The 11,775-nt window shown below is 42.1% G+C and overlaps 1 protein-coding gene across 1 annotated transcript; it reads left to right on the forward strand.

Annotated features, from left to right (window-relative positions):
* Positions 1-1,866: 1,866 nt before the first annotated feature.
* Positions 1,867-7,607, forward strand: LOC122019937 (sucrose synthase 2-like). The gene is made up of 16 exons (XM_042577588.1): positions 1,867-2,022; positions 3,122-3,259; positions 3,752-3,881; positions 3,966-4,117; positions 4,205-4,400; positions 4,529-4,647; positions 4,735-4,951; positions 5,021-5,116; positions 5,191-5,364; positions 5,448-5,564; positions 5,664-5,830; positions 5,929-6,153; positions 6,227-6,545; positions 6,640-6,884; positions 6,960-7,098; positions 7,340-7,607. Exons 2-16 carry the CDS (start codon positions 3,162-3,164, stop codon positions 7,394-7,396), a joined length of 2,451 nt encoding a protein of 816 aa, XP_042433522.1. The 5' UTR covers positions 1,867-2,022; positions 3,122-3,161; the 3' UTR covers positions 7,397-7,607.
* Positions 7,608-11,775: the final 4,168 nt, after the last annotated feature.

Genomic DNA, 11,775 nt, shown 5'->3' on the forward strand with positions numbered 1-11,775 from the left:
TTGATTAACAGATAGTTTTCAGGTAAAAATTTTATTTTCTTTCCGTTCAAAATTTTGGCAAAGATCTAAACTACGATCTCATCACGGAGATCCAATGAAAAAAAAAAAAAAAACAAAAAAATTCTAATTTTTTAATAGTTTGGGGAATGAAAATAAAACTTTCTTTAGGTCCGATCCTTTTTTTTTTAATGAACCCATATATCAAGAACTAAAAAAATATTCGAAAAATGAAAAAGTATTATTTTCTACCTCAAAATAAAAATTTCAAAACATGGGTTCTTTAAAAATATTTTCCAATTCTAAAACGAATAATAAATAAACTTAAAAATTAAACTTAATTTATTAATTTAAAAACATCCTAGGTCTTAACTGAATTAGTTATCACATAATAAAATTATCAAATCAAATAAAAATGAGCTTTGATACAATTAAGAGATCATATGATGGTATACTCAGGTCGGTCGTGTGTAAGTTCGGATCCATGTATATATATATATATTAATGCCAAATAATGTTGAAAATAAAGATATTATTTTACAAAAAGACGTGATTAAAAAAAAAAGGCGTAAATGGGCGATTTGATAACTCTGAGCCCTGAGGTGTTTTTTCTTTATTTTATTTTTTTTTATAAAAATTATTTATTTATTTATGGGGGTGGGATGGTGGTGGGTCCGGGCCTCTGTGAATCTTATCCAATAGAGAATTTTTAAAGATTATATTTATAATTTTACAGTGGCAACGCACCAAAGTAACGTGCGCTGGACGGATCGCGTCACGTGCTCCACCGGTGACAGTCCAACAAACGGATAATGGGAATAAATTTTCGCCCGACGGGGGGTGGTGGGGACCGCCACGTGCCGCTAGTAAAAAAATGGACCCCACCGTACGAGCCAAAGTTTGCCGACGGAGACGGACCTCTTGGATGTGGCAACGGACTGTGGGGCCCACCGAGATCGATAGGCCAGCTCGGCGTCGAGTTAAAATTAAAAAAAAAATGTGTATTTAATTTCACGTGTAAAAAACTATTAAGAAAAAGCGTCAAAATTAACTAATATTTTAGCCATTTTGCAAAAACATCCATATAACATTTTTAGTTTGTGTCCATCTTCCGCATTCAAAATTTAGTTTATCTCTAGTTCTTGAATCTCAATTTTTTTTATGGTTCACTTCTCTTATGAATATTAATTATCCACTCAAGTAAATACATGAAAAAAACAACTACCTTTATCTAATTAGATAGAATTTATTGTATAAATCCTTATATGATATTAGATTCTATTCTTTATTATATCATTATTTATATCTAAATAAATTTTATTTTATTATTATTAATTAAGTTTTTTTTTAATATTTCTCTTTCTTATTCAATATGAATATTTATTATCATTTCACATCACAAATTAAAATATTTATTGATAGTATAAACTATAAACACGTCGTAAAAACATAATAGGAAATAATAAAATTTAAAATATCCATATAATATTAAAATGTACTAATTTTGAAGTAAATAATGAGATTATTTTGAGTGCATTTTGATGTTAATAAAAGTTTAAGGGCATTTTCCAAAGTTATTAAATCCGTTCAGGGTGGATTTTGTAAATAACCCACTAATTACTGTTGTTTTTTGGTAATTAAAAAGTATTTAAATTTATTTTAAATTCATTGGCCTTCGAGTTACCGGCACGCGACGCGATCGATGGCAGCAGGAAGCAGATCCAGCCATGGCCGCGACGGCGAGCGGAGAGCGGTTTTGCGTAGGAAGAGGACAAGGCGGGGCAGAGGTGACAGCCAACCTTTTTCTTTGTTAAAGAAAAGGTGAAGGTGGGGCTCTTCCCGGCTATAAAAAGGGCGGCAGAGGTGAGCTCTACTCACCAGTCCATCCCGACTCCGTTCACTCCGTTTTCTCGATCCCCCGTCCGTTTCGTCGCGTTTCTCCTCTTTTCTTTTCTATTTTGTGCTTTCTAGGGTTCCTCGATCGCGCATTTGGTCTCTCTTTTGAGTTTCCAGATTCGGTTAGAGGTAAAGCCCTAATCTTGCACCTCGTTCCACCAAATGGATGTGTTTGTTGTCGCAGATTGCAGCGGAGATCCTGCAGTTTTCTTGTGTGTGTGTGTTTTTTTTTGACTTTTTTGAAACCGAGCTCTGCTGCTTGGAGAGTTCTCTTGGTTGCCAAGTTAAATGACACACAAACTTGATCTTTACTTATTTCACCCAAAAAAATTCGATCTTACTTAAAGTATGTGCAGAATGAGGAAATAAGGGTTTCAACAAGATCGGAAGGGATAGTATTATCCAATATTTCAAACACTAGGAGAGAAAATGCAGCTTTTGATCAGAGAAAAATCATGCTAAAACATGCAGAACACACACTTTCTTCGGATGATAAAGAGATTAGAATGTTCTTATTTCACGCTGAATACTCTTGCCTTAACTGCAATTTTTCTATGAGAGGCAATTTTTGGAGAGAAGTTAAGCTTCAAAAGTGTAGATTTCTAGTGTTTAATGTATGAAAACAGGAAAGATCTTTTCTTAAGTCATTGCTTCTCATCAACTTGTCTTTTATCCTGCAGATCCAGTAGCATAGCATCTTTTTTTTTTAAATAAAATAAAATATTATTTAACATGAAATTAGGATGAGAGCATCTAGCAAAGATCCGTTCACTTCATCATATATTTTCTTTAAATTTTGCTTTTGTTTATTCTGAGCTTTTGCTGTGTCGGAGATCTAGTTATTACCTAAGTATGCACTTGCCAACTCACATTCTACTTGGTAGCGCTGAGAAATATATGATTTTTATTCTAAATCCTCTTGTTTCCAACCTTTCAGATCCTTTTTCACTGTTATGGGTATGGATCTTATTTAGTAATTTGATGTTCTTGGAATGGGGAACTAGTTTTATAATTGGACACACAATAAAGTTTAGTTTTTTTCCACAGAAAAAGTGAAATCTTCTCTTGCATTATTTTTTATAAAACTCCATGTTCCCTGTTGTTCTAACAAATAGATCTCTATGCTTTGGATGTTCTCCATGTTATCTTTCTTAGATCTCAGCATGCTATTTGTAAAAAATGCAACAATTTTGATTGATATTGTTGGGTTCCCTTGATTTTGTTGCAGTTTATGCTCTTTGAAGCTTGAAAGAAAGCATCCATAAAAAATGCCTCAACGCAGCTTGACCCGTGCTCTCAGTGTTAGGGAGCGCATTGGCGACTCCCTTTCTTCGCATCCGAATGAACTGCTGGCGCTTTTCTCAAGGTTTATAACCATCTCATATCTATTCTTTAGCTCTGTGAAAAATATCAAGAAAAGAAAATTTCTTTGATCTGGATGGTCGGATATGTAAATCTTGCTTACATTGGCAAAAAGATGAAATCGTCTCTGAGTTATATATCAACCATCTAACTAGCTTAGTTTTTTTTACTGTTTCACAGTGTATCAACATGGAAATTAGAATGATCTACCCATTACATATGCCTTTTTCTGAGATCTTATAGATCATCGTCTATCTTACTTAATCCTGTTGCCATTGACTTCTAAACTTGTGATGATGAATCATATCGTAATTCCTTACCCTTAGTTTGATAAGCCATGAGTAAACACTTTTTAACATTCTAAGCATTTTGGATTGTTGTCTACCCAATCAAACCTTTAAGACATTTGATTCATGCTGGCTAATCTTCTCCATATTACTTCAGATGTTACAGGTTGATTTTCGACACCTTGTATCTGATTACTTTTGTCCATCAGGTTTATTCACCAGGGTAAGGGTATGCTGCAACCTCACCAGTTGTTAGCTGAGTATGGAGCTACCTTTTCTGAAGCAGATAAGGAAAAACTGAAGGATGGAGCCTTTGAGGATGTTATCAAGGCAGCACAGGTATAAGCTAGTAGGGCAGCATTTTTCTCCCATCAAGTTTTAATCTTTTCATGTTCTCATGGGATCATCTTGTTTTGGATGCAGGAAGCCATTGTTGTTCCTCCATGGGTTGCTCTAGCTATTCGACCTAGGCCCGGAGTTTGGGAATACGTCCGGGTCAATATCAGTGAGCTTGCTGTAGAGGAGTTGACTGTCCCAGAATACTTGCATTTCAAGGAGGAACTTGCTGATGGAAGGTAGGCGAAGCTAAAGTTGGTCTCGTTATCATCATATGATCTGTATCTCTGTGAGAGAACCATTTGAACTTGTTCATCTCCTTTCAGTCCACAGAATAACAACTTTGTGCTGGAGTTGGACTTTGAGCCCTTCAATGCTTCTTTTCCTCGCCCCTCGCTGTCAAAATCTATTGGTAATGGAGTGCAGTTCCTTAACCGTCACCTCTCTTCAAAGTTGTTCCAAGACAAAGAAAGCTTGTACCCCTTGCTTAATTTCCTAAGGAAACACAACTACAAAGGCATGGTTAGTACTTATTTCAATAGATGTGTTGCACTTCTCTCAAATAACTTGATATTTTCGAAGATCCATCCAGGAAAGCATCAATATCATACTGCAAGCTTCTGTTAACTATTTTCATTCTTGCTTTGCAGTCCATGATGCTGAATGATAGGATCCAGAGCCTTAGTGCCCTCCGGGCCACACTGAGGAAGGCAGAGGGGCATCTGCTGAGTATCCCATCAGATACACCGTACTCAGAATTCCACCACAGGTAGTCGATAAATGTCTACTCTGGTTATTGTAGTCAATATTTTTGAAATGATGTAAATGTCAATTGTTGCTTAAATGACTGGTTTAGATTTCAAGAGCTTGGCCTGGAGAAGGGGTGGGGTGACACTGCCCAGCGCGTATATGAGACCATCCACCTGCTACTTGATCTTCTTGAGGCCCCAGATCCGACCACCTTGGAGACTTTCCTGGGAACAATTCCTATGATGTTCAATGTTGTGATTCTTTCTCCACATGGGTACTTTGCTCAGGCTAATGTTTTGGGTTATCCCGATACCGGTGGCCAGGTATGATATATCTTTGATTCTTGACGAGATATGCATATGTTTATCTTTCTCATGTGAATTTGTGCGCAGGTCGTTTATATTTTGGACCAAGTTCGTGCTTTGGAAGATGAGATGCTTCTAAGGATCAAGCGTCAAGGACTAGATATCACACCTCGAATTCTTATTGTAAGAAATGGAATCAAATCTAGTCAGCAAATTTCTATACCCTGGATCATGACTAAGTTGTTGGGACAATGCAGGTTAGTAGATTGCTCCCTGATGCAGTTGGCACCACTTGCGGGCAGAGACTTGAAAAGGTTCTTGGAACCGAGCACACTCATATCCTTCGAGTTCCATTCAGAACAGAGAATGGAATTGTCCGCAAATGGATCTCCCGTTTCGAAGTATGGCCATACCTAGAGACATATACCGAGGTAAACTTAATCATATTACCTTTGTTCAAGGGATATGCTCTGTTAAATTTGTTCTGAAGATTTATGCTGCTGTTTTCTGGTAGGATGTTGCGAATGAGTTGGCTGGAGAACTACAAGCCACCCCTGATCTTATCATAGGCAACTACAGTGATGGAAATCTAGTGTCGACTTTGCTTGCACATAAATTGGGAGTAACCCAGGTTTGAACTTTTCTTTGTTTGTAACTGTCTAGCCCGCGGTTCTCTCGCGTTAACATTGCTCGATAGAACCAGCAAGCTTATTGTTCTTTTCACATGCAGTGTACTATTGCCCATGCTCTGGAGAAAACTAAGTATCCTAACTCTGATATTTACTGGAAGAAGTTTGAGAATCAGTATCACTTCTCGTGCCAATTCACAGCTGATTTGATCGCTATGAATCATGCCGACTTTATCATCACTAGCACCTTCCAAGAAATTGCTGGAAGGTACTATTCAAGCTAAACACTTTTCTAATCATTGTTTTTTCTTGGCAAAGCGGGTATCGTAATCTAAATGGATTTCTCTACTTGTTATCTGGTTTCAGCAAGGATACTGTGGGGCAGTATGAGTCTCACACTGCCTTTACTCTTCCCGGGCTCTACCGAGTTGTTCATGGAATCGATGTCTTCGATCCAAAATTCAACATTGTCTCACCTGGTGCTGATATGTCCATTTACTTTCCGTACACCGAGAAGCACAAGAGATTGACATCCCTTCACCCAGAGATTGAGGAGCTGCTGTTCAGCCCGGGAGATAACACGGAGCACAAGTAAGCCCCTTTAACTTGTACGATTACTATTTTTGTTTAACTAGTGCAGTGACTGATTCTGAAAATCTTGTAGAGGTGTGCTGAATGACACCAAGAAGCCCATTATCTTCTCCATGGCGAGGCTGGATAGGGTGAAGAATTTAACAGGTCTGGTCGAATTCTATGGCCGGAACGAGCGGTTGAAGGAGATAGCAAACCTCGTGGTGGTTTGCGGCGACCATGGAAAAGAGTCCAAGGATCTTGAGGAACAAGCAGAATTCAAGAAGATGTACGACCACATTGAGAAGTACAATTTGCAAGGACACTTCAGATGGATCTCAGCTCAAATGAACCGGGTTCGCAATGGTGAACTATATCGTTATATTGCCGACACGAGAGGAGTTTTCGTTCAAGTACTGCTCTTCATTCGCAAACAAGCCCATTTTTCAGATTTCGATGATGCCGAGTTTTGCTAACCTGTTGTTTGTTTGCTTTTCTATCATTTAGCCTGCCTTCTATGAAGCCTTTGGGCTCACTGTGGTTGAATCAATGACGTGCGGGCTGCCAACGTTCGCAACCGTGCACGGAGGACCTGGAGAAATTATAGTTGATGGAGTGTCTGGCTTCCACATTGATCCTTACCAAGGGGACAAAGCTGCTGAAATCGTCGTAAACTTCTTCGACAAGTGCAAGGAAGACCCAACTTACTGGGACAAAATCTCCCATGGGGGGCTACAAAGAATTGAAGAAAAGTAAGATACTCTCTTGTCATCAATCGACACCCCGAAACTAAGGTTCCTAGCAGTTACCTAACTCAACTGAAACAGGTACACCTGGAAACTCTACTCCGAGAGGTTGATGACTCTCACTGGAGTATATGGATTCTGGAAGTATGTCTCCAATCTGGAACGTCGCGAGACTCGTCGTTACCTGGAGATGTTCTACGCCCTCAAGTATCGTCAGCTGGTAAGGCCAAGCACCATGCCTGCACTATTCTATTCTGACTCATACTTGCATTGATCTCTGTAGCAATAATATCGAAAAAAAGACGACCAAACAAGAGAAGAATTCATTATTCTGAAATCAGTACAAGAGAAGAGATGCAGCTTACTACACATAATTGCGAATCTAATCTGAGTTTTTCAGATTCGATTTAACTGAATTCGAGTCATAAACTCTCATGATCTCCATTGACTACTATTTTCAGGCCGAGTCGGTTCCTCTAGCAATCGAGGGAGAAGCTGCTGTGAATGGTGTCAAGTAGGCAGATTTACGAGTCAAGGAAGCTCGTTTGCTGAAATGACATGTTTGTTTCCAAATCTGAGAATTCAGGAAAGGCTTTTGTCCCAACTTCTTTTCCAATTTGTTGTGAGAATTGCTGCTTATCGAGTCGACGAGTTCTTATGTTTGATGTTTAATAGTGTTGTGTAGTTGTATCATTCTGCAATAAGATCAGGGCTTCCTTTTCATGGAAACACTTGTGTGCTGTTTTTGTTTCACGTAACAGGTTTTTTTTAAGTAACAAACACATTGAAACCAATAACCAAGTAAACAAACAAAAAGTGTTTTTTTTTTTTACAAAGTTATGAGGGCAAAAATAAAACTGACATTTTTTTTTAATTGGAATAGTCAAAAGGTGTTTCGTTTTATTTATTATCCATACAAGGTTGTAGCGACTATGAACCATAACGACTATGAACCATAATTCTTACCATATATGATCAGAGCTGCTACAATTACCCTAGTTACAGCTGCTATAATCATATATGATCAGAGCTGCTACAATTACCCTAGTTACAGCTGCTATAATTATTAACTCTGGGTTATCGATCCAGTTTTATAGATTATTTTTATCGATCATCAGGATAAATAAAAAAATACACGCGACGATTGTTACAATTATTGTAGTTACAACTGCTACAGTTATTAACTCTGGTTGATCATCTGGTTTTACGAAATTTTTTCATCGGTCATCAGAATAAATCAGGAAGCGCACGCGGCGGTCAGCCCAGAAGCCCAACATCCTTTGGTTACGCCTCTTATTTGGAGAAAAAATTCTTACAAATACGTTGTAGTTGGGGTTCGAACTCAGGCACCGCCCAACATCTTTGATTACGCCCCTCATTTAAAGAAAAAATTCTTATAAATATATCATAGCTGGGATACAAATTATTAATACCTAGATGATAATCTAAATATCTTATCGTGACATAATAGTCCCATGAACAACTATATCTGTTAAATAGTTATAACAATGAGTTATTACAATCTAATTTTATAGAAATAAAATGTATAATATACAGTAGGTACGATTCATGACTGTTGTAATATAATATTAATAATGTTTATGTTGCAGTAACGAGATGAATGTTTATGTTGCAGTACCAACGGTTCATGACTACTTTAATATAGTATTACTGTCTCCGGGATAATCATATAATGGTTAGACCCTCTATCATATCAATCGGGATTTTCTGGACCATAACTCTTGATCCGTTTTTGGACCAGGGGTTGCTAATATGTGGGATCTCATGAACCCTAACCTATATAACAAGTGGGGTATATGAAATCCCACCTATTTTGCGGTCTGATCCGTCATCCTAACATATAACTAAGAGATCTAAGATTGTCTCAAATATAGAATTGATAACGGGACAAATTTGAGTCGAGTTTTGAGACAACTCGTCCCGCTAGAAAAAAAAAATGAACTTGAACCTAGACCTGCCTTGCCTATTTTTTCAACCCGTCCCATCCCAAAGCCACTCAAAGTCCGATGGGTTGGACCCGCCAACCCACTAAATTATATATGATCATGTTCGAGCGCTGAGTCGATAGACGCTGGGGACGTGACACTCTCCGCTATCCTCTGATGATGGTGTAGACCTCCGGCGAACCTGCAAAGAAGCCGAACCGGGAGGGGTTTTCCGGCGACGACCCTCCAACGCTCAAGTCAGGCAGTGAAGAAGAAGAAGAGCAAAGTAACGCTATTGTGGCTACAGTGATGAGAATCGCATACCGCCGTCGAAGTCTGGGGGTCCTTATATAGGACCTCGGGGAGGCGCGGACATGCTTCTCGATGTGTGCACGCTTCCCCAAACATGCCTCAGTAGGGTCGTGTCAGAAAAGCATGTCTAACGCCAATTCGCAATCGTCCGAGCATATCCCTGACGTGACGGTGGAAACTTCCACCGTACGATACTCTGTCCGCTCCGGCCGTCGACCATGCTGTTTGTCGGCGGCAGGTGTCTCGAGGATGATGTTACCAGCTGTCCCTTTTGTCCCTTTGCGCCTCTTGCCTGTTCCCGGGCCGAGCGGATCGACCGCTCAGCGCTCATGGCCTTTGGGAATGCACATATCTCGGACCGGGCGGGGAAGCCCTGCTCATGTGCTCGGATGGGATTGCGCCTTATTGTCCTGTGGCTCAGCCGAGCGGCTTGTCCGCTCGGCTCAGAGACTCTTTCACCTTGAGCATCGGAAACCCGACCCCTAGTTGGGCTGTCTTTCGTTCGGCCTGGGAGACCCCTGACCGGATGTTCGGTTGGCCGAATGCTCGGTCCGCATGACCTCTGTCCGCTCGGCACGACCTTGGGGTTGACTCTCTTGACCATTGACCTCCACGTGTCGTTGACCTCCCGCCAACGAGGGTCCCCCGTCTTTACCACCGGATCACATGCCTCCCCCTCAAGTCTAGTCGAAGGAGGCACTAAGTTCGACTGACTGGACTATGAGTTTGGCCAAGTGATAGCCATCCTGCCACTCCCGAAAGTGTACCTCCGCTCGGCCACTATGGGGTCGAATAGTGCCGGTCGGCTAATCGCCGAGGGCTGCCCGACTGGCCTACCAGACCCCTGGTCGGATGTTCGGTCGGCCGGATGCTCGGTCGGCATGACCTCTGTCCGCTCGGCATGACCTTGGGGTTGGCCCTCTTGACCATTGACCTCCACGTGTCGTTGACCTCTCGCCAACGAGGGGCCCCCGTCTTTACCACCGGATCACATGTCTCCCCCTCAAGTCTAGTCGAAAGAGGCGCTAAGTCTGGCTGACTGGACTATGAGTTTGGCCAAGCGACAGCCATCCTATCACTTCCGAAAGTGTACCTCCGCTCGGCCACTATGGGGTCGAATAGCACCGGTCGGCTAATCGCCGAGGGCTGCCCGATTGGCCTGCCGATGACCTGTGATGATGTCCGCGGGATCTTCTCGAAATGCGTGTAAATCTTCGCCATTATGGTTGAGCACGCGGGTTCTGCCTCGTGATGGGGCTCATTAAATGCCCTCCTTTGACCGAGTGTCACGTGGCGCTGTTGACGTCATCGTACGACCGCTGCCTTACGCCCGATGCAACGTTCATCGATTTGAAATGGACGGTTGGATGCGGGCCTCGGGTTATGTGACCTGCATCCGACGGCTCGGGCGGATCGAGCCCATCCTTATAAAGCTCTCGTCGCCTTCTTCCGCCGCACTTTCGCCGTCGCGTGCTCAGAAGTCTTTTCCTGCGCTCCTTGCTCCGGTGACCTCGTTCCTCGACACTCCGGTGACCTCTTGCCCTCTTCTTTCGATCCTCATCTTTTCTGTAAGGTTCTCTGTCTTTCTCCCTTTGATTCTCGTGTTTTCTTTGCGTTCCTTGCCGCGTTCTTGCCTTTCGGTCACTGTTCCGTTTGTCTTCCCTGAGCCTTTGCGTTTCCTTCCGATCCCTGCCTCCTCCACTATTCCGGCGATGGCTAGCTCTTCCCAGCCCGCGGATCTCGCTCTCGGCCCATGGTATACTACCATGGAGTCACGGTTCGATCGGCGTGATGCCGAGAGCCTGATAAACGCTTTTGACATCCCTTCTGATTTCGAACTGATTTTACCCTCGCCTTCCGCTCAGCCGCACAAACCGCCTCGCGGCGCTATTTGTTTCTTCTGCGACCAATTCACAGTCGATCTGCGGTTTCCTCTCCATCCCTTCATCGCCGAAGTTTGTGATTTCTTCGGCATTCCACTCGCCCAGTTGGTTCCCAACACTTTTCGCCTTCTATGCGGAGTTGTGGTATTATTTAAGATACACAACATTCCCCTCCGCCCGGAAGTCTTCTATTATTTCTACTATCCCAAGCAGTCCCAGCCGGGCACTTATTTGTTTCAGGCTCGACCTGGTTTGGTCTTTTTTGATAAACTGTTCTCTTCCAACAAACATTGGAAAAAGAACTTCTTTCTTCGTCTTCACGGGCGGCTCCCTTTCTGTACTAAATGGCTGGTCAGACCGCCCACCTCCGCCGAACTGAAGAGGTATAAAACCCGACCGGATTATCTTCAGGCAGCCAATATGCTCGCCGGTCTGAAGCTCGACATCAACAAGCTTCTTCCTAAAGGCGTGATGTATATGTTTGGCCTAAGTCCGAGCCGGACCCCCCTCCCGAGCAGCTTTGGTAAGAAATTTACTTATGCATTTGCCTTGAGTTCTAACTGATTTTCTTTTCCTTTCCTTGCAGCGAACATCGTAATGGAGTTTGTGCTGTTCAGGATCTTGAAGAGAAAAGCGGCCGCGCTCGAGGCGGCAGCGGCCAAGGAAATGGAGCAGCCGGGCATTGCTCCGGTCGGCTCTCACGAGGGTGAGAGCGAGGCAAATGTAGGGGAGTCGACTGCTCGAGCTTCACCTGCG

Source organism: Zingiber officinale, chromosome 9A (genome assembly GCF_018446385.1).
Source record: "Zingiber officinale cultivar Zhangliang chromosome 9A, Zo_v1.1, whole genome shotgun sequence".
NCBI lineage: Eukaryota > Viridiplantae > Streptophyta > Magnoliopsida > Zingiberales > Zingiberaceae > Zingiber > Zingiber officinale.